Source organism: Haplochromis burtoni, unplaced genomic scaffold (genome assembly GCF_018398535.1).
Source record: "Haplochromis burtoni strain Fernald_Lab_line unplaced genomic scaffold, NCSU_Asbu1 Contig_547, whole genome shotgun sequence".
NCBI classification, from domain to species: domain Eukaryota; kingdom Metazoa; phylum Chordata; class Actinopteri; order Cichliformes; family Cichlidae; genus Haplochromis; species Haplochromis burtoni.
Genome location: NW_024582908.1, coordinates 281,785 through 304,216, shown reverse-complemented (window position 1 = coordinate 304,216; position 22,432 = coordinate 281,785). Strand labels below are relative to the sequence as shown.

At 41.0% G+C, this 22,432-nt stretch overlaps 1 protein-coding gene across 4 annotated transcripts in view; it reads right to left on the bottom strand.

Moving 5' to 3' along the window:
• Nucleotides 1–22,432, bottom strand: part of rnf220a (ring finger protein 220a) — a 162,360-nt gene that overhangs the window by 26,410 nt on the left and 113,518 nt on the right. For all 4 annotated transcript variants that reach the window (XM_042214306.1, XM_042214305.1, XM_042214307.1 and 1 more), the window contains exons 3-6: nucleotides 16,131–16,260; nucleotides 8,194–8,245; nucleotides 4,550–4,645; nucleotides 1,224–1,266 (exon numbers count right to left, since the gene is read on the bottom strand). In XM_042214306.1, coding sequence (XP_042070240.1) covers nucleotides 1,224–1,266; nucleotides 4,550–4,645; nucleotides 8,194–8,245; nucleotides 16,131–16,260 — 321 coding nt within the window. The remainder of the gene's footprint in view (nucleotides 1–1,223; nucleotides 1,267–4,549; nucleotides 4,646–8,193; nucleotides 8,246–16,130; nucleotides 16,261–22,432) is intronic.

The window sequence follows — 22,432 nt, the reverse complement described above, 5'->3', positions numbered from 1 at the left end:
TTTACCTAGAATGAAAACAACAGTTGTTGGTAAAAGCTAGCTTACTTTCTAAGTGCTAACAAACCAACCATCAAAGCCAGCTTATCTGGAGAGTTATTCAGCCACACAGTCCCTCAGCAGCCATCAACGGTGCTAGCACGAATATTCAGTGACCTTGATGATCCCAGACCAAATAATGTGCCTGAAATTTCCCACTAATATATTCATTAGTATACTAATGTGCTTAAATTTTAATGGCTAACGCAAAAAGATAATCAGTTTTATAAAACCAGAATCACTGCTCAGTGGAGCAGTAGGACATTCTGAAACGTTCTTTCCATCTTAGTGATGATGTAATGCATTTTATTTTAAACAATGTAAATATAGTTAACTTGTGCTTTGCAAACAGATTAAGGACATATGTAACCAGTTACATGGCTCAGAAAGCACCGGTTGCAAGCTTTGAAAAAAAATCTTTGAAATGACTTTTTTTCGTCTTTGAGAATTCCATAAAATTCCCTCAGAGCAGCATTAAGTTGCATTTAACAGCTTTCTGGGAATGTAGCGGTAAACATAAAAAGCCCAAAGTGACGCTTTTAAGAGCTGAAAAGAGCTTCCCCCATCGGGACAAGATGCATTTGGCATATTAAAAGAAAGAAGGCATTCTGTAGTACATTTATCAAGACACCGAGTGGACGCGTTTAACACAAAGAGCCCACGGAAAATTCCTAATGCAAAAAGCATCCCAGTAAAATCCCCGGATGCCCCTTCTGGAACACCTCTAGTCTTGGCAGTCAAAGAAAAAAACTTGAGAGCCAATTAAAATACACAAAAATATCACAAGTTCCTTTAAATGAAAGAACACACCTGCCATAAGTGATTAAACAACAGGTAATTGATGATATCACACAGCACAGCAGAGAACAGCTCTTCTGATGTTACACTGCTACAGTAACACACGTCATCATTTATTTATGACCACTTACTTTCATTTTCATTTCATCACTCACTTCTGTATTAACTTTTTATTCAGCTGTGTGACTTTACAGCTATGAGATCAATTTTTACTTTATTTGACGCTCATAATAACATCCACGTAAATCAGTATGATTGCTCAGGACCAATAAGAAGTCCCAGCACTGTAATTAAGTCTCAATAAGGGCATTCACGTCAAGTATATCAATCCAGGGTTATATCATATATATAGTTAGAAATATTAAATCACTAAAGAGTTGTGTACATACCATTCAATCTCGTTTGCCTGTTTGCCCGAACTCGTAAAAATGTCTGCAAGCAGAGAGGGGGAAAAAAAAGACAGAGCAAACATTCATTAGATGATGAGGAAACATTATAATATGCTTACAAGCACTAATATAACTGCTTATAATGGGATTGCTTTGGATGCTGAGAGCACTGTAAACAATCCTACGTACTTCTCTCTTGTTTTCCACTTCCTCCATGCCTGCTAGCTTTCTGCTAGCTCCGTGTACAGCCGCTAAAACTCTGTCTGCGAGGTGCCACACGGAGCCTCCACACACCGAACATCAGTGCAAACTAAGCGCTCTGTCTACATATTCACACGGATGGAAAAGGATTGAAAGTGGCGCCCGTTTCGGCAAATATTGCTCATGTTCGACGCCATGTTGGCTTGTTTTGATCATGTGACCGCGCTGGAAACGGAAGTCAGGAAACGTCACCCGTCGTTTCGCATCTCGGCCGCTAGGGAGAAGCAACGAGGTTCATTACGCCTCACCCACTGAGAAAGTTAGTGATTTACATGCAGGCCAAGGACAGGCAGCTGCTTTTCTTTATATAAGCTGCTAGAAAAGAGTGAGACAAGTGTGAAGATAGTGTTTGAGAGTGTTTAAAGTCTGGAGTTAGTGAAACTTAGGGGCTTTAATGTTAGCAAATGTAATTAAATTGTCAAAAGTAACAACTTGGTCTACTGACTGCCTCAGTCCACTATATTTGATATTTATTATATTATCAGAGTGCTAATACTGATGCATTGGCAGGTGATGTTAACAGTTTTATTACTTGAGTCACTGCAACTTTTATCATTATATAAATTGACATTTTGATATTTCTTTTTTATAATATACACATTTTTATAACATGCAAACTCAAATAACGGAACTGTATCTCCCTTTTGTATGTGAAGGCAACATCTAAAAGTATTTAAGGCACTTGAGTGAATAAACTCGGTTACTGCCATCAGTGGGAGAAATGATAAATCGTACATTTATCTGAGTGAACCTGAAACTTTTGAGGTCCTAGCTGGGTCATGTTGCCTCTAGTAAATTCCTTGCTCCATTAAAAATAATAGTCTTAGCAATAAAAGTACAGCATTGTGAAATTAAATAAGTGATGATTTCTCTATCAAGTCTACTTCAGTCTCCTGCAGAATGTCTGGCTCAGGTCTACTGGGGTTCAAACCCACATGGCCTGCATGTCTTTAACTGTATGCTGACTAAAGCACTCGCAGTTATGGATACCCTCTCTTTGACAGGACAGCAGTGAACAAGCAGAGGTTCAGTCCTCACCGACAGCCCGTACTCTGTCAGCGGGAGTCATCAAGCAGCCAGGCCTTCACCTTCTTCTCGCTGCTTCTCTCCCCTCCCCGCCAACACTTGAGTTATAGGCCTACTTGCGGCGCATCGCCTCTGCTACCGTATCATTATGATACACTCAGCCAATGCTGCAGATAGGTCAGGTTTTTAGAAGAAGCGGAGAGGCAGAGTGAGTCCACCTGACAGGCAGAGAGGAGGTGGCAAAGTCTGCCATTATGCTTTATTTTCAGGGTGCTAAAAAGAGTCACCATTGACTTAATCATTTGTATAATATAAGGTGATTTCAGCAGTTTCACTTAATGAGAAAATCTCCTTTATTGCTATAAGGTCTTTATGAGCTGTGTCATCCTCAACGTATGGATGTTACGTCTGCATGGACTTAATAGTTCTTATTTTATGGTGTCGGGGGGGAAGCCCACTTAACCCTGAGATACATCATGGCTGGAGGAATTACTCGAACAAACTTTGATGAATTTAAGAGATAAAAGCAGTCATGGTGACATTTGAGATTTAAGCAGATTGGCCTGTTAGTCAACTTAACTGCTGAGGAGGCATAAAAACCCAAATCTGCCATAATGTTCAGCTGTACTGTGATATGTCATAGTTACAGAAATTCACTTGATTTGCTGGATTGTTAATAAAGACACACAAAAAAAAAATGCTGAGAAAGTGGTTTGCTTTTTTTTTGTCTACAATTAATTCTAACATCAGTGAAAGTATAGAATTAGAGTCTGGAGGTGGCGCAAACCCTGATGGGTTGTCTTATTCAGGTCTAAGGTCCTTCTTTATTTATTTATGTATTTTTTAAGCAGTATATTGTCACAGTGGGTCAGCTGCACTGTTAACCAGTCATCACAGAGTCTACTGGGCCAGGGGTCCTATAGAAGTAAATGTCAGAAAGGAGCATTAGTCTGCTCATAATAACTCATTATATATAAATGAAAAATATTTTTGTGCAGTTTTGGGCACTCATACATGAACTATTAGAGCCTGACCAGTAAAGGATTTTTAAGACTGATAGCGATACCAATATCCCATATTCCCATAAAAGCTGATATTTTTTTCAGACACACAAAACATGAAACTGAATCGACTAACATGTTTCATATATTGTTGTTTATTTATTTATTTATGTATTTATCCGCACTCTCCTGGGCTCTGCTTGGATCAGCTGGTTGTCGTGTCAGCTGGTTCACTCTCTGGTGGACAAACTCTCTGGTGCAATCTCAACTACTTTTCTTCATTTATAAATGCTGATACCTATCAGTTGCTGATAAATCGGAAAATTATTAACATCATCAAATACATGAAAAAAAAAATAGTCACACTTTAAGACTCAAAGATCTGATCATTTAAGCTTTCATAAAGCTTCGTTTGCAAAATATTGTCTAAAAATGTTTATGATATTCTTTCTATTTACTTTTTAATTCCGCATAATGAAATCATCACAGATCATGCAACAATTGCCAGATGCACGATTTTTCGGCTAGTGCTTGAATGTAGCACACCTTTGTGAATCTGTATGGAGCAAATACATGAGCCATCTGCACACACTTTTAATCTGTATAATGAAATAAATGTCACAAATATTTTAGACATACACAGGAAATGTTTTTGAGAAAGATTTTTTCAAAGAAAAAAAAGTTTAATATTTAGCGAGCTTGTGTTTAAATTGCTTGGTATTTGTGTTTATACCGAAACACTCCTTTGTAACTGAAATGAAACATTTTTTTCGCGTACGTCATGTACCTCTATTTTGATACTAATTCCCTCCATATATTAGCCTACAGCCTTGATGCTGTACAATGATATGGAGCTGATAAGCTGTAATGAACACATCTACATGTCACACATTCATATGTGTGACAGGATGCATTACACTTGAACAAAGCCAAAATATCCTAAATTAATAGCAATCAGGAAACTCTGATGACTCTCTCAAGCTGCCCTTGTTTGTGTGTGTGTGTGTGTATGTGTGTGTGTGCCCATGTGTGTGTGACCTGGTATCTGTCGGAGTGGTGGGCATCCTCTGACGACAGGGGCGAGACCACAGGAGACTCTCCCTCACGCTTGATGTGCACCGACAGCAGCATGGACTAGAAAGACACAGAGGAATAAAAAAGTCTTTTCTATGCAGATGATCTTTCTACGTTACTGCCTCTGGGACCATAAGCACCATGAGCACCGAACTTGTCCTTGGTTGACAGCTGCTGCATGGGAAAAATCGATAAACACAAGAGTAACGCTGTTCCACGATAAATTCAGACCTCAGGATATAAAGTATATAATTTCACTGTTGTAGAGCTAACACTCAAGCATGCCGGGGGTGAAGTGAATTTATTTGAGTGGTTGTGAGCTCTGGGCAATTTATGCCGACACTCTGAAATTGGAGTTGACATGACAATCAGAATATAAAAAGTGGAAGAAGTTCATTAGCAGAAGCAGTTAAAATGAAATCACTGAACTAAGCTGAATATTCAGCTGAGGTTCAAGCACTCAGTGTAGCTGACAAATTGAGCTGAAAGTGTGAGTTCCAGTGACAGAAAGCAGTTCAAGTGTATAAACTGAAGTCAATTAAAAGTAGAAGCAATGAAATAATTTGTAGGAGAAAAGGTGAAGTTTCATAGGTGTGAGACCTGAAAAGACCTGAAGCATCAGCAGGTACGCAAAGACGCTTTTGTCTCTATGAAAGCAGATAAAGTGCAGATGTAGCACAGCCTGACTCAGTTTAACGTGCTCGGTTCAAAACTACTACTGCTGACTGTGAAAGAAGAAGAAGTAAAACATTACATTCTGAAATTCATGTCACTATTGCAACACATCTGTTAGACAGGAAAAGGAAAAGAAGCCAGAGTGAATCTTTACCCTTGGAAAATTTCAAGAGTGTTATTGCCACAAATGCTGAGAGCGACATGTCATTGATGACGACTGTAACCCGCCTGACTTTGTCTATAAAATCCCTTCCACTGATTAGAGTTAATGTTTATGGGACGTTAAGAGGAGTTAGGGAAGAATGAGAGATTGGAAAGAGAGGATTGGGAGAAGGGGGGAAGGCGAGGGAAGGGTAAATATCCGAAAAGGAGGAGTTTAACTGTCTGACATTACGGGATGCTGCCTGTCCATAAATCTGTCCCACAACACTTTGCTCACATGCTCTCTCTTTCCCTGGAATAGACACACACATATAAAACAATATCCTCTTCTAACCCACTCTGTGGTAAAAAGAGTCCAGGGAATTCCACTGAGGAATGAGGAACAGGAAGGTAAAAGAAAGATGTGGAAAAGAGTGAATGGTAGAAGGGGGAAAAAAAGCAATATCACTTTTTTACAAGGCTTAGCTCTGACAGAGTCGTAGCTCTGTGTGTGTGTGTGTGTGTGTGTGTGTGTGTACTTGTTTTTTCATGTGTTCCTGTGCCTTATTTTACAAGGCAGCTATGAAATATTTGTATTTACAGTCGTCTCCTATTAATCAAGTGGAAAGGGGCAGAGCAGAGGCTTAAGTGCTTGACAGCAGTAATCTAATAATAATATGTGAGAAATGACCAACCTCCAGTGCTGCCACAGTAAATTGGACATTATGCATGGTGCTTTTATGCTTGTGTGTGTGTGTGTGTGGTCTTTTCTTCTTTTATCCAGGTTTTAAAAGGTCAGGAATCATTTACCTGAGGCCTTCTGGGAATATGCTTAAGTTTTATCATTACAATATGACATTTAACGGTATTCTATACAGAAATTATGAATGAAGATCTCCCTGAAAATCTGGTCTTTTAAACCAACCAATTAAATCAACACGTAAAAAAAAAGGTCTGTTCCTAACAAAAGTTGTGCTTAAGGCTACAGTTAGGTGAGTCACTGGAAATGTCAGAATGTCAGAAACATGCATTGTGTAAATGATAACATATTTATTTATTTGTTTGGGAAAAGGACTTAAATTTGCTCAAATGCACACTGGGTGGTGCAGCATCTCACAAATTTATGTCCGGTCCGACACATATCTCACATTTCCCCCTCACTTTAGCTTAGCAAGTGGGCACAGTACCACATGAGTAGATGTGTCGGGGTTAATCTCCGGTTTAACGCAGCTGGGTGATGCATACCAAGCTGGGAACGACAACAACAGGCCCGTGTGCTTCAGACTGGCCTTCTCCATTCTCCGTGGCCTGCAGCTGAATACTAAACAACATCAGTGTGATGCGCAGTCACGGCTGGAAGAGAAGGCCAGCACTCACCCCTCAACCCGGCATTGTCTGCCTCTCTCAAGTACAAGCCCACCCACAGTGCTGCGAGCACTGCTCTAAGCCCGGGTCAGCACCCAAAGGTGTAAGGGAATGAAAGCGAATAACCTGAATTGTATATTCTTTTGCAATCCAAGTGCACATCTTCCTGCAGTGGCCTATAAGACTTTGACCTGGTATTTAGTCAGCGGCTAAAACAAATGTGGAGATAATGAAGGAACTTGATGACTTTAGGGATCTTTAGGGAACACAAATCCAGAATACACCGCAGACCGACATAAATGATTTACCAGAGCACCAAACGCCTGTTAAAATAACGATGAAGGATGAATTAATATATCCTACTTTTATAAACTGTTGACACCCTGTTAATAGGAGAGTTCACACTATAAAGGTCTGGAAACCAATATTTCAGCAGTACATTGGACACTGGCTTATACGGACAGGGTGAATACAGTAATCCACTATAATTTGTTTAATGCAAACCTGCATAACCCCTGCCAAGCCACAACAATAAACACAGTGCCACAATCAGGCAGTTTGGATGATTTCTCCGATATGAGAAAAAAAATTTTTCCTTTTCTTCTCCTACATATGGTACAGACATGGCAGATGGCCGCCCCTCCATGAGCCTGGTTCTGCTGGAGGGTTCTTCCTGTTAAAATGGAGTTTTTTCTTCTCACTATCGCCAAGTGCTTACTCAGAGGGAGTCGTCTGATTGCTGGTACTTTCCCTGTATTATTGCAGCGTCTTTACCTTACAATATCTTTACCTTACAATATAAAGCACCTTGAGGGTACTGTTGTTGTGATATGGTGCCATTTAAGTAAAATTGAATTGAGCTGAACTGTATAGTCATTACAGCGCTCACATGTTGTGAGTAGAGTCGGAGTATTATATTGGGTCTTTTGACAATACGAGATGTCAGAAGTCTTTTAAAAGAGGCCTCAGCCAGATGAAGACACAGAAACAGTAAGAAAAGGCTTCCTGATGGGATCATAAATTCGTCTTCTTGCAGTTTGATCTCTTCTGTCTTTTTTTCTGCTTGCATTCTCTCTCTGTCTCTCTAATTGGAACAATCACAGTACAGTGCCTCCTGGTCCTGCTGCCCGTTAGACAAGGGAGACTGGCGCTGGTTTGTATAAGATGTAAGACAGTCCAGCTGATTTCCCCTTAGTGCAGCAGAGAGGAACAGAAACTGAGTAACAACTCTGGTAGCTGGATGGTAAAGAAAGTACACTGCACTACTGAAAAGTAGGTATAATACTTTGAAATCTAACCTTGTCTAATCCTGCATCTTCCTCTTGTTTTTAGCTTACATGAAAATGTATATGTTTCTATCTAAATAAAATTTATTATCTCCTACACACAGTACACAGTGTTGCTTTAAACACTGAGCGTGGGCTCACCTTGGGGGTTCCTGGAGTGGCCGCTCCATCCTTGGGTGACGGGTTCTTACTGCTGCAGAGAAAGAAGAGAAAAAGGAAATCAGTGAGATCACATGACATACTGTGATCCTGAGTGGATTCTGGTTACGTTCTGACTCCCTGCACACACTAACACACAACTAATATCTGTGAATTTCACCTGCGACTCACTTGCAAATCAGTTTATCAGACTCTTGATAATGTTTTCATTCACTTTCATCCGTCACTCTTCTATTCTCATCGACCCTTTATGATGACTGATAAATGCAGCAGCACACTCAGTTCACTTGGCTGCTTTCACTCATCATGTTCATACACAGAAGCAGGCAATAAGATGATTAACAGTGGTTTGACTTGTCAGCAAATAAATATTATAAGGACAAAGGTGCCCAAAGCTGGGGTTAGTTGCATACCAAATAAATGCTTTTATTCTTCAAATACAGACACATTACTTTATTTTGATCCCCCCTCACATTTACGGACCCCTCTGCTCTCAATTGATTTTTCTCATTTTGTTTTTTATTGCCCACTTTTTCTTCTCTTCTTCCCCCGCCTCGTTGTCTACCTTCCCCATCATTCTCGCCCATCTGCTGCCTCTGCCATCCTCTGTCTCTCAGACTTTCACCCAAACACAGAGATAAATTTCTCCGAGCTTCACAAATCCTTGCGACAAGCCTGACGTTGACGAAGCGAGACAGGATTGTCATGTTTGCTTTGAGACCCTGTTAGCTCACCAGACCCTCTTGGACACACACACACGAACAGATTCAAACAGACGGTGGCAGACCACAAAGGGAAGGGAGCCTAAAACTGAATTGAGCACAACCTCTAATCTGACAGCATGCCCTGGTAGACAAGGAATTTCCTTTTTCAATGGATGGATGGGTGGGTAATAAGAATAAGAAGCCTTATTTATATGTCACTTATCTGAAGTGAAGAATTTACAAAGTGATGCACAAGGAGGAGTAAGAGCAAGACAAGGGCAATATAAGAGCGGTGAAATATGATGCAGAGCTGCACAGAGGAAGCTAGGAGTGGGGAGGGTGATGGACGTGTCAAAGTGCAGTGGAAGTATTTGTTCCTATAAAGGACGTGTGAAGCAGGGTGTAGTTCTTTTTTATATACATCCTAAAAAATGATTCTGTGCACAGCAGCACTTGGTGTATCACTGTCAGCGTATCTAAAGAGGAACCCGGCTAACTTTACACATAAAGCCTGGTTTATGTGTAAACCACATAAACCAGGCTTTTTTTTCATTTTTTTTTTCCATTTTTCAATCAAATTAAAACAAGATTCCTTGAATTATATTGATCCGACACACATAAAAAAGTGTGTTTCAGCCTGCTTTCTGTGTTTCAGCTCTTTTGCTCTTTCCTGATGAGATTATGGCCTCAGTTGGGAGTTTCAGTTCATACTGAATACATCGTTATGTTGTGATGTTTTGTAAACGTAAGTCCTAAAACATATTCAATCAGGTGATCGACAAGCCTCTAGTTGATAATTGTGCAGTTACTCCTGGTTTCTCAGCCAGATCACATTGAACACCAAAAATGGCACTCAGATTAAGGCTTTAGCAACAGAATGCTGCTAAACAATTGGTGATGCCTCAGAGGCCATTTACATCTTCTACATACAGTCTATGCTTCAACAGAGCTCTTTGTGGGAGGCTTCTGTGATTGGAAACATTTGCATCCTTGAGTTCCCTAACCTCACCAGCAGGGCTGGTATCTGCTCCTTTATGCAAGCAGGAACAGGATGAGCACTGTCAGACCCTTACAGGTTGTGATTCATGTATAAAAGCATGTGGAGGCCATGCAAACCAAGGAATATCACTTTGAGTTGCTGAAATTAAATTTCAGCAAACTCAGTTTTTCTCTTAGATTTTTGAGGTGTCGTTCTCTGTAGGTTGATCATTTCCAACTCCATCAAATAATGTGTCATCCTTTGGTTCCTGGCACATTATCCAGTCCATATCAGTATGGATATATCCATCCTGATTTTTTCCCATTGAGATCTGATGAGTCTTCCTAGTTGTTGTTTTTTTTAGCAGTGTATATAATTAAACTAAAATACAACAATGCAAGGATTTGAACTTGAAATGTACTCCAATTTACTTATATTTGTGCTATACAATGTCACAAGAAAAGAAATAGGGTTAGTGAGTAGTTAGTTATTAGTTGTTATTTTCTGTCATGTCTGATTATTTTTGTTCGGAGATGACTTAGTTGCATACCTAGAAAGTATGCTTGTGTTTCGGTGTGCAGGATGGGTGTTTGCTTATGTATATATTCTATGTCTCTGTTGATGGTGAATCTGTATGTAGAAACCTGCCATTACCTGTGGATGTGCATATGCACCTGCATGTTGTTTTGCAACTGTGTGTGTAACCACAGAACAGCAGGCCACAACTCCGCCAACAAAGAGAATAAACATGGGTGACACAGTCAAGCTGCCGTGTAATGCAGGGGAATCTGCCAACACCCCACCACCAGCACACTCACAAACACACACCTTTCTTACCCCCTTTTCTATCTTTGTCTCTGTCATCTCTCTCTCCTTCTCCCTCTATCGCTCTTTTATTCATTACCTGGAACCTCTGCAGAGGCATCAACAATAACAGCCAACTCTACCTGCTTGTTGACAGTGTCAAACAGCGACAAGAGAAGGAGGGAGACAGAGAGAGGGGAAGAGAGCGAGAGAGGACAGCAGTTGCATGCCTGCCACGATGGGAGAAAATTGCCACGGTGACAGAGGGGGTGATAGAGAGATGAAAGAGGAGTTGGGGTAGCTGGGGGGGATGAAATGTGAGGTGAGAGAAATGTGGTGAGAGAGAACGAGCGGGCAACATAAAGAGAGACATCGTGCGAGGGAAAGATGAAAGGAGACAGAAAACTAGAGAAAGGAAGAGAGGGAGTGATGGGAGAGTTGGTGTGCTGCCGCTTCTTCTCAGCGCTTTGCACACATCTGCGTGCCCAGTTCTATGAATTTTTGATAGCGAGGGTTATAGGGCTGGAAATTCCAGCTGGCTGCCATGTCAAAGCGAGGAGAAGAGTGAGGAAATGAGCAGCAAAGCAAAGTGAAACAAACACACCAAGCAAGTAGGAAAAAGGAGGCAAGGATGAATGACAGATGCGATTTAAAATGTGTTGCTAATGAGGCACGTGTAGGAGAGGTAAGGGCATGTCGGTGCCTCACACAAATAGTTTTTATAGCTTTTTGCAGAGGTAGGTAGATTGATCCAAATATATATAAATATTATCAGTGCTGACCGATACTAGCACAATAGTATCGATACAAACGCTGGTAATGGTATCAGATTGATACCAGCATGATAGGATTGATATTGTGTTTATAGCCTGTAAGTTTAATATTTAGTCCAAACAATGGCGATAAATCGGTTTTCAGGGTTTTTGGGGAAATGAAACTATATACTCAACCATGTATTTTAAAAAACAACAAATGCTGACACAAAGTCCTTTAGAGACAGGCACATTTACATTTCAGTTCTTTAAAAAAACAGAAAAAAACAACAGTTTCAAAATGCATGAAAAGCTGAAAGGCGTGTTTTGTTTTGTTAACAAATTATTGTGGAAATTAAAACTCGGAGTGATTTAGTGGTCATTAAAATGTGTTCAGAAATTACAAATTAATGAGTCTTGTCACACTGTTCTTCCCTGCATAAGCTGACTTATGGTTAAATATATTGGTATTGGTAACGTAGGCCCGATGATTACTTGGTATCAGATGGATATTAAAATTTGCAGGTCAAAAGTAACATTTTGTCATTTACCATCCACAATAAAATAAAACTGGAATAGAATAAACCTTTATTGTCCCACAGATGAGAAATTTCAGTGTTACAGAGCTCTTGCAGCAAGGAAAAAATTAAATATAAAAGGAAGACAGAAGGTGGTCCTATAAACATAAGCAGCCGAATTGTGCATAGGTAACAATGTACAGAATATGTATAGAAAAATTTAAAAATTGTAGGAAGATATGTATAAAATGTACAGGGTTATGTATCAAATCTAGAAATAGCTGTGGAAATTTGATCCATTATATTAAAACATTCTAATTATTACATTTTTAGTTCATCATCATTTTTAACAGGGTCTAAAAAGTTGATTTCTGTATAGACGGTTTGTCTTTGTGAATTTTATGTTATGCAAAGGTACACATAATAACCATTACATACACTAATATTTAAGTTACTATTGTTATTTATTTTGCAATCATTTCTTGTGCTGAAGCTCTTTTCACAAATATTAAGGGGACACTTCAAGAACTCTGGAGGCTGTTACACCTTCCTGAGTCAATATTTTAGAGATAAAGCTAGAAGATTTGCTGTTGTCGATGCTGTTCATACAAGCAACTCAAAAGTGTCTTATTTAAGTCCCTTGCACCCTGGTAAACACAGTCCATTTACACTTGAAGGTCATCTTATTGCTCTGCATGTAAGTAAGTAACTCTGCCAAAGGAGTAATGCGAATTGCTTGGCACATTTGTTTGCAGAATTTTACTCATCAGGGCTGGGTGTGACTTTAATGTTTGGCTTTCTGGTTGCTTTTGCTTCCGCCTGCTTGCCAAATCACTTTATAAACTCTGCTTTATAAAAAATACTATTAAAATAAAGCTTATTATTATTATTATTATTATTATTATTATTATTATTATTATTATTATTATTATTATTATTATATTCAGCTTTGGAAGTGCTCCAGATCTGAATCTGGATTTTTTTTTAATAAAAGATTGTAAGAAACAAGGCAAAATTTGGAATTAACTATTTACTTATATATAGTTTGAGATAAGAAAATCACTGTCAAGTTTTCAACACAATATATGAAACTATTCAGATCCAGATATCCTTCCAGAGATTTAATAATTTGTGTATGCAATAGTGGCGATTTCCAGCTGTGTCACAGATATGCAATCTCAGACTGCTGTAATTGTTTAAAGTATCCCTTGATCTCACTATGCAACTACTGTGGAGTATTTCACATTACTCAGACTGTAAGTATCAACAACAGGATTGTATATTTATCCTATTTTTTAGTGCTAGCAGTGCCTGTTGAATTTGGTTTGAACAGTAATTTGATGGAATTCAATTAACTAAATCTGCCCACTCACCTCCATCCTGGTTAAATCTGCATTGGTCGTACACAGTGCTACTGAATTGTAGTGACGGCCTCACACCTCCACTCCCAACCAGAGGGGGCAAAGAGAGAGAACCAACTAAAGATGAATAAGTCGTTTCTTGGTGGATGGAGATGGAGGGAAGAATGGAAGAATGTAGGGATGGCACTAAACTCAAGGTACTGATTGCTTTTTGCCTTTTTGTGTCATCTGGTGGAGAGGTGGGGGCTTGAGTGGAGGCAAATTGATTATAGAGGAGGAGGGAGAAGAAGAGGAGCAGAGGTGAGGAGGGGGGCGATGGGGTATGTAGATTACTTTGCCTGCCCCAAGCCACCTGACATGTACAGGGCATGATAGATTTCCATTTGCCAAACTGTGTGTGTGTGTGTGTGTGTGTGTGTGTGTGTGTGTGTGTGTGTGTGTGTGTGTGTGTGTGTGTGTGTGTGATTTCGATGACTAAACATGAAAAGCCATGTCCTATGAACAAGTGACAGAGCTCGCAGTCAGAAGAGAGGACACGGACTGACAGTTGCAATCAAACACTTGTACATTTACATGAAGCAAGAGCAACTAGGACAGAAGGGCAAAACAAGTAGAAACACATGATTCTTAAACACACACACACAGACACACAGACACACACACACCTTCGTTTCCATACCCACAGTTCTTTCATTCAGCAAGCGCTGCTCGTCATTAAAGGCACATTTACCACAAATTGGACCAAATTCCCACTGTCACTTCCAATAATGGCAGCTCCCATGCAGAGAGCCAGAGAGAAGGAGACACGGTGGGTGGGTGTGCCATTTAGAATTGGCGGGTTAGTTTTGTGATATAATGCACACAACCCTTTAGGTTTTATCTCCTGTTCACATTTCTTTAGATCACTCACAGATACAGAGGAAGTCCTTTTTACAAAATATCTTCAACATCTCCGTTCTTGCTTCTTCTTGTTCCCTTTTTCTGTGGTGTACGTATGGATCTAATGGCAAGTAGGCAAATCAGCCAGCTGTGACATTAGCCACCATCCCTTCTCAGGCCGGGATGATGCTATTTCCTTAAATAACTGTGTATGTGTGTGAGAGAGAGAGACAGAGAGTGGACATCGGAACTAGGCTTCCCAGGGCTAGCATCCCACACTGCCAGAAGGAAGGACAAACTACTAACCTTTATTAATTATTAAAACACACACAGACACCTTGCCATATTATTAGATGATGCATGGCTCCCACGTTTCCCCAGAGCTCCCAGCCACATCTCCTGGCTTTCTGGATGACAACTGAACCAATTCTATCCACGGATTAAAGCCTTGAGATGTGGCTGATAGCTCAGAAAATAAAACAAGATTTGGCTATTTGTCCAATAATGCCTGGCTGATGCTCAGTTTGCTCATTTCCTCCATTCTTTTCCATACATATATGCTCTTCATAATTATACATTTACATTTTCTTTGTTTTCTATTATTTGTTTGATTCATTTTTCTTTTTTGGCAGGCAATCCATCTCTGTCCATCGGTTTCTCCTGCACTGTCCTATTTTCCATACATATGCCCCTCCCTGAGCCTGGTTCTGTTGGAGGTTTCTTCCCGTTAAAAGGCAGTTTTTACTTCCAGCTGTCAGCTTACTCAACGGGGGTTGTTTGATTGTTGGGGTTTTCTCTGTAGTATTGTTGGGTTACAATAGAAAGCTCATAGCTATATAAAATATATACAAATTGACTTATTCCGGAAGTTAGGCCATTGCTTTGGTCTTAAATGACTGGAACTGACTTAAAAATCAAAAGATCATGAAGAAATAACTAATGAAACATAGATGAGATGTGAGAAAAAAGAACAGTAAAGGCCTATTAAGCAAAGGGGAAAAACAAGATTTATAGAAAGAGATTGAAAAAAATCAAATAAATAAATGATTGCAAATAAATGGAAGAGAAGAAACAAGTGGTATAGTGTTTGGACAGGGAGAGACAAGAGGAGGGGTGCGCACAGTGTAAACGGTGGGTAAATGAAGTGTGATTTCCACTTGGGGTGACGCTATCTGTTGCCCTTTTCCTTCAGGTTAATGGGTACTATCATAAAACTGGGCCGCTTAGGTGGACACCGGGTCACAACCACAGACGTAGGTGCACACACAAAACCCGACGCGTGGTCAAGGTGAAATATGGGTCCTAATGGTTGTGTTCCATCGTTACAAGGGCTCGGAGTTGATTTGTCCATCGTAAAACAGCTCGTGCAACTGCCGTGTGGGGAAAAAAAGGGGGCAGAAGTGAACTTGAGGTCACGGGTTTGAATCCTAATCCCTGTAGGAAACACTTAGCTTTGCATTGACAGCGTGCTCCTGCCTTTTATGCAGATTTATGATATCAAAATCTTTGTTCAGAATAAAAAAATAGGTCAGCGAGCTGGACATAAAATCTGAGTTGAAATACAGGCGGTAATAATCCTTCAAAATTACTCTGTATCAACCAATATATCCTGGTAATATGATTCATGTTATTTAATTTAATGAAATTATGAGACATCCCAATTTGTTATTTCATACCCAGGACAATGTTTCCATTTCAAGATTACAGGATTCATTATACCTTCATTCAACCGTGTCCGTTATTGTAAGTTAAACTTAGCTTTAAACATATAGATGTTAATAGTTTGTGTAACATGTTCGTGCACAGTTTCATTGAGACTGACCCAAACAGGGTATATAAAGACATATATACATACCTACAGATCATTAAAGTAACGCTTATAATAAATATTTGACTCTGTTAAGGAGAGAGCTCAGTCCTACCTGAGGCAGATGGTGGCTAGCCTCTCTATCTCTGTCTCCATGTGTTCCTGTAGCTCTCCAGGCCTGAGCAACACCTGGCAGATGGGACAGACTGGAGCCTGGCTGTCATACAGGGACATCTTCTTTTTACCTGGAGACACCAACGAAGAGAAACACACAGTGACAAGAATATCAGCATAAGAGATATAAGCACCCAACCATTTCTTTTTTCATGCACAAACCTTACATGTTGAGTGTGTTTAAATATATGGTATCAGAATGCACCTCAAATATTATTTTTTATTACTGTTGTTTTATTACTGCAGAATCCCATCGAGTACAAATGAAGCTAGTGTGGAAGTACCTTAAAAATGTAGTTTTACAATGGCCAGCAGGGGGCAACTTCTATGAGTGCAAAAATGGGTCCTATCGCAAACCCTACTACTCACTCCATCTACAACTTCAGTTGGCATTTTCCTAGATCATTGTTTCAGTCACTCACGTCAAACCTTATTTAAGTCAAAATGGTCACTTCACAAAAATATGTTTCCATACAGTAAAAACATGCAGGGTATGCTTTAGGACACGGCCACATTGTGATTGACAAGATGCTAGAGCATGTGGTGACCTTGCATAAATTCCCTACATAAATCTCTTTGCATGGTATTGACAGACTTTGTCATGCGGCAGTGAAGCAGAAGTTTCAGGGTAAAAGCAAGAAAATGGGTTTAAGGAGCCAGCATCCTCAGCAAGCATCACAGTATACATTTCTGGATTACACGCTTACAAAAGCGGACTAGAGTGCTCTACAGTATCCATTGTGTAATGTTGCTCTGGGGTCAAAGCGGGAGGTGGTGTTAGAAGGGGAGTTAAAGAAGTGTCTGCCATGGATGAGATAATGCTGTATAGAGTCTGCCAACACTACCTCACTTCATTGTCCTTGATCAGCAGGGCATAGGGTGGGGCCACACCTGTTTCTCTGTGTGTATGTGTTATTGTGTCGAGCACTGCGTACGTGTTGGAACGTATGCATTTTTGTGTTTGTGCTTTGTCTGTCTAACCTGGCTAAAAATACCATCTATTGAAATCATATCAGTGCTTAGAGTTGGAGGACACTTCCTGATTTCCTGGATAGCCAATCAAATAGTTCTTTTTTTAGCCCGCAAACAATAGGCCCCGCCTCAGCCAGGACATCCCGTTTAGACCGCTTGTCACCACGGCAACAAGGGGACCAGGTACGGGGGGACTCCCTGTCTGCCTTGTCTTTAGTGAACCGTTTTCTTTTTCTTTTCTTTTTAATGCACAAACATTACATACACACACTCCTATACATACACATGCAGCCCTTGGGGGGCATTTATCCTTGCTCACAGTTTCCTGCAAAAGGACTCATGTTACAATTAGTAACGGAAAGCACGCACAAACGCCCCCCCTCCACAACCCACCTCTGCCGCTGCCCTTCTTTTCTCAGAGCGTGTGCATGCATACTAGCCTCCCATTCTCCTGCACTGCTGCTTAACACAGCCCACAGCACTGGACACGTTAAGTGACTTTGAAAAATAGGTAATCGATTACCTTCTTTCTCTCTTTTTCTATCTCTTTTTTACATGTTTCCTTCTCTTTTTGCATTCTGATTCTCCCTACAATCCTTTCTTTGCTTTTTCTTTCTTCCTTTCTTTTTCATCTTCTTTATTTTCATTTCTTCCTTTCTCTCTCCCTTACTACCCCTCTCCTTTCTGATTTTTCCCTTTCTCTCCTTGTTTCTTCATCTCCTTTTTAGCCCCCCTCTCAGCCCCTGCACACCTCCTCTCTCCCCTTTATTGCTTTGACAAGATAATTTGAGTCATGCTGAAGCCGTCCGCCATCCGCCACAGCAAACAAAGAACAGATCCAATCCCCCTCTGCAGCCGATGGGGCCGCTTTCTATTCTGCAGACAAACGCACTCCTGGAGGTCGCGGACGCGCACACAAACATATGCTTGATTATTGTTGAGTCCAAAAAAAAAGTGCAAACGCTTGTTTTGCATGGTGAAAGTTTACTTTGTGCATTTCAATAAGAGGTGATTTTCTTTTGAAGTTTGAAAGATTCTCTGTGAATGAGGTTATTTTTGTACTGGCAGACTGATGATAAAGACATGTAGCTGCACATTTACGACAACAGAAAAGCAACAATGAATAAGAGGAAAACATACTAAAGTGGAGGAATGATTGGGTTGTGTGAAGTGGTTTGAATTCAAACTTTTTTTTTTTTTTTTACAGAAAATATGAGCCAGCACATTAACACCAAACATATTCCTAAGACATGCAAATTTGACTTTCTCTGATGTGATGGAATAAATACAGCTAACAGCTTTTAGCACCAACAGAGATGGGAACTGCTGTCACCAAAAACATAAAAGCAGCACTAAACGTAGACCACAATATAAAATCAGCCCCAATATGTGAAAATAAATAGATAATTTCATAAATCCTGCAACACAAAGCATTCAATCAAACACTGAAGGGAAACTTTGCATTTTTTTAAAAGTCAGATTTTTTTTAAAGCTAAAAAATATTAAATATATCAGCAACAAGTGTGTCTCCATATGAAAATTATAACATAAAACTTGCAAAATTAGCAAATGAAACATCTTTCAGTCAAAAACGGGCCCCCAATTAATCCAAATGTAATGCCATGCAATGTTTATTTGCCCTAAAAGTCTTGTCAAAACTTTCACTCTTCATCTCTTTCTTTTCTTTTTTTAAACTTGTTTGCTGTTGTGGTGTTTCCTCCTTTCCTGTCATTTTTACTTCCCATGTACTTTCTCTTTTCCCTTCCTCTTATTTTTCCCCTCTCCCTGTCAAGTGCTCCCCGAGGGAAGTGAGCGATGGGGAGAGCCGAACGGACAGAAAAATCCCTCGAAGGAGGAAGAGGAGGAGAAGCAGGGTTGGGAGGGATGGGGGGGTGGGGTGGTACTGATGTGATGCGATGTCGCACACCCTGCTTGTCAGCCCCTTAAAGATGATTAATGTTGGGGCGACACGCAAACACATGTGTGTATCCGCATGTCCCGCTTTAGACTTCACACACTCAAAACACACACACTCCCCCTGCGGCGCGACGAGGGAGCGTTTAATCTTGGGTAGCACGGGGAAGGCACCAGAGCTGCAGAAGATGGAGGGGGGGTTGGAGCGAGAAGACGGTCGGACAATAACAAGGAAATAGGACTGACAGGACTTTTTAGTGTTGAGACTCCTCAGTGAAGCACTGGTCGGCTGCCCAAACGAGGGGATGGATGGATGGATGGAGCAGGAGAGCCAAGAGAAGGTGTGCGTCTCCTTGACAGCCATGATGGAATATAGGCCTGAACCCTCCCACCCTACAAAATGTGCCAAGATGGATCGTCTTATCTCTCTTTGTCTGACTTCCTTTTCCTTCTTTCTCCTTCTCCCAGTCCCTCCATCTGTCTTTACTTACTCCTTCTCCTTTCCAGATCACTATCTCTCTCTTTTCCTCTTCTTCCTTATTTCCTCCTGTCACCACTTTCCCTTCTTTCATCTCTGTCACTTGAGCCAGTTAACAGATCTCAGTGGCTTCACGAAACAATAAGTCACCGAGCTGGCAGGAAGCATATCCTCTGACTTTTCTGATTTATTTACTGACTGCTGTACTGCTGACACGACACTTATGCTGGTCTAACACGACAAATTGAGTAGCTAATTCCTAGTTCAGCTTTGTGAATCTGTCATTGGAATGACTGAAAATTGTAAAGATAACCATAAGGCTGTTTTATTTTTATTTTTTCAAAAAACAGAAACGATGTTAAATTTAATCAATGATCACCCCAAAATACGTCCTTGATTAGGCTTTTCAAATAATGAGAGGAGCCGCACATACAAACACAACTCGACAGGCAATTACAGACAGCAGATGTTGAGGAGGAGAGAGCCAGATCATGTGGAAGAGTGGAGAGCAAAGAGGAGGGATCTTCTTTTCTTTGTCATCCCTTCCTTTCCTTTTGTTTCACTTTCATCCTAATAGCCTTACTTTCTGCTTTCCTAACTCTACATGTTCATTTTCCCCATTTGCAACACTGCTTTTTCTTCCTTTCTTCCTTTTCTTCCTCATATCCCTTTTCATATTTATTGTGCACTAATAAATATGAGTGATCCTTATTTTCAAAAATCTCAGACTTCAGAGGCTGCGCAGCCAAAAGCTGCTGAAAATTGGTAAATCATTAGTCATCACGAAATGATGAAAACGTTACTTCAACTGGCGTTCTTCTTCTTCTTCTTTGTAAAATAAAAACTTTTTCTCCTCTCTCTTCAGTCTCTTGGTGCTACCCTGTCTCCCTCTTCCTTGCTTTGGTCCAGATGAAGTGGGAATCAATAGATGCTAGATAGCACAGGCTCCCAGTCTCAGACTACAATGAGCTGAGGTAAAAGGCCACCTCCAGAGAGGACAGGGATTGTCAGCTCAATACTCTCTCTCAATGGGACCAGAGATAAAACACCATTTGGGGTGTCCTCATGGCTCAATGGGCTAAGAGGCAAAGCATGTACTCACAAAACTGTGGCTCCAAATCCCATTTAATGACCTGGATTGCGTGTCATCTGTCTGCCTTTATCTCGCCCAACATGGCGGCCTCTAAGGAAGTAGGAGATTGGTGTACACTGAACCCTTCCCATTTTCTATGCGCTTCTTATAGCTTGCCTTGATGGCACATGGCAGTAAGAAATGCACTTTTATAAAAACTTACAGATTTTTGGGTTAAACGTGTCCTCTTTATGAAGGAGTTTAGAAAGAAACCAAAATGTTTGACTTTCCATGAACTTGATCACTCTTTTCTATTTTTTATATCTTCTGCAAGGAATTGTATTGACTTGTAAAGGGTGCACACAATCAGCTAATGAGCACCGAGCATGTAAACTGGATTTAAGCGCAACAGTAAGAGTCAGAAAACAGGAAGGCCGGATTTATGGCTTGGCATATACAGAGTATGTTTGTATGCTACGTTCGCACAAACACACCGCAACAGGCACACTTGCACATTCCCCAAATGGAATTACAAAGTGTCTACATGTAGAGGCTGTTTTTCTGTCCTTGAACAACTGTCTTCACCTTATGTGTATATACACACACATGCGCGCGCACACACTTCCATTCCCCCTCCTTGTTGTTCCCCTAAATGAGTTTTCTGACATGCATCAAGTGTTTATGCCTACAACCCTCTTGTCTCTCGTCTTCCCTTCCTCCTCTTCCACCTCCCTTCTTCTCCCCTCCCCTCTCCCGCTCGCCCGGCCGGTTAGCTATAACACCCGCCAACATCGGTAAACAAGGAAATCTCTCAGCCGCGGCCCGGCGTGTAACCGCATTACCGCGCCCGATAACCTCTTCAAATAATGTGCGATAAGGGGAATTTGATTTGATTCACGAAAGGGAAAGAGGGCCACTTCTGCTTCCCCCCGACTCCTCCTCCCTTCCCTTCCAATCTCTTTCTTTTCCTTTCCTTTATTTCTGTCGTTCTTTCCCTTCACCCCACCATCTTCTCCTCTTCTTCCTTTCACTTAGCCTCCGGGTCCAGGCCTCCTCCTCCACCTCCTCCTCCCGTTGCATTCTCCCTTTCTCCAGAATGACACTGCTTCGCATCCGCAATCAAATAAATCCCGCCGAGGTGTCAGCCTTCATTTCGACTCTCCCCTGTCTTTCCCCGAGACCGATGCAAGGTGAGGTGAGAGGGGCTCCGTAAAGCCATCATCTCCATAATGGCGAATATGAGCCCTAAAGCCCAAAACCAGGGGGCCGCATTAACACAAATGGGACTAGCAAGGTGTGTGTGTGCGTGGGTCTCCCAGTGAAGTGATATGGTTTTTCTCTTAAGTGAGCTGTGATTTAACCAGGCTAGACACTAGGCTGATCACTGCCTCCGTATGGGCGCGCGTGCAAAATAGATGAGGCTGTGTGGCTCATTCAGGGAACATTTGATGAAATGGAACGGGGGTCAACTTCAGTTTGCCACCCGGGCTGCTTTGCGTTGCTCTGTGCGAGCGTGTGCGTTCCCTGTGTCTGTCTGAGCATATGTGCGTATGTGTGTGTGTTTGTGTGCAGTCTCACTCCCTGACAGTGATGCATGGCACTTTTAAATAGCACTCCTCCACGCCCTGCTCAAAACTCATCACCGGGGTCTTTCACTATCCCTCCCTCGCTCCCTGGGGTTGTCACTTTTAGAAAAGCAAATGAAATGTCGGTGCCGTACAGAGGAGAGGAGGGATGAAGAGATGGCCGACTGAGGGGTAGCAAGTGGAAAGGTGTGTGTGTGTATGTGTGTGTGTGTGTGTGTGTG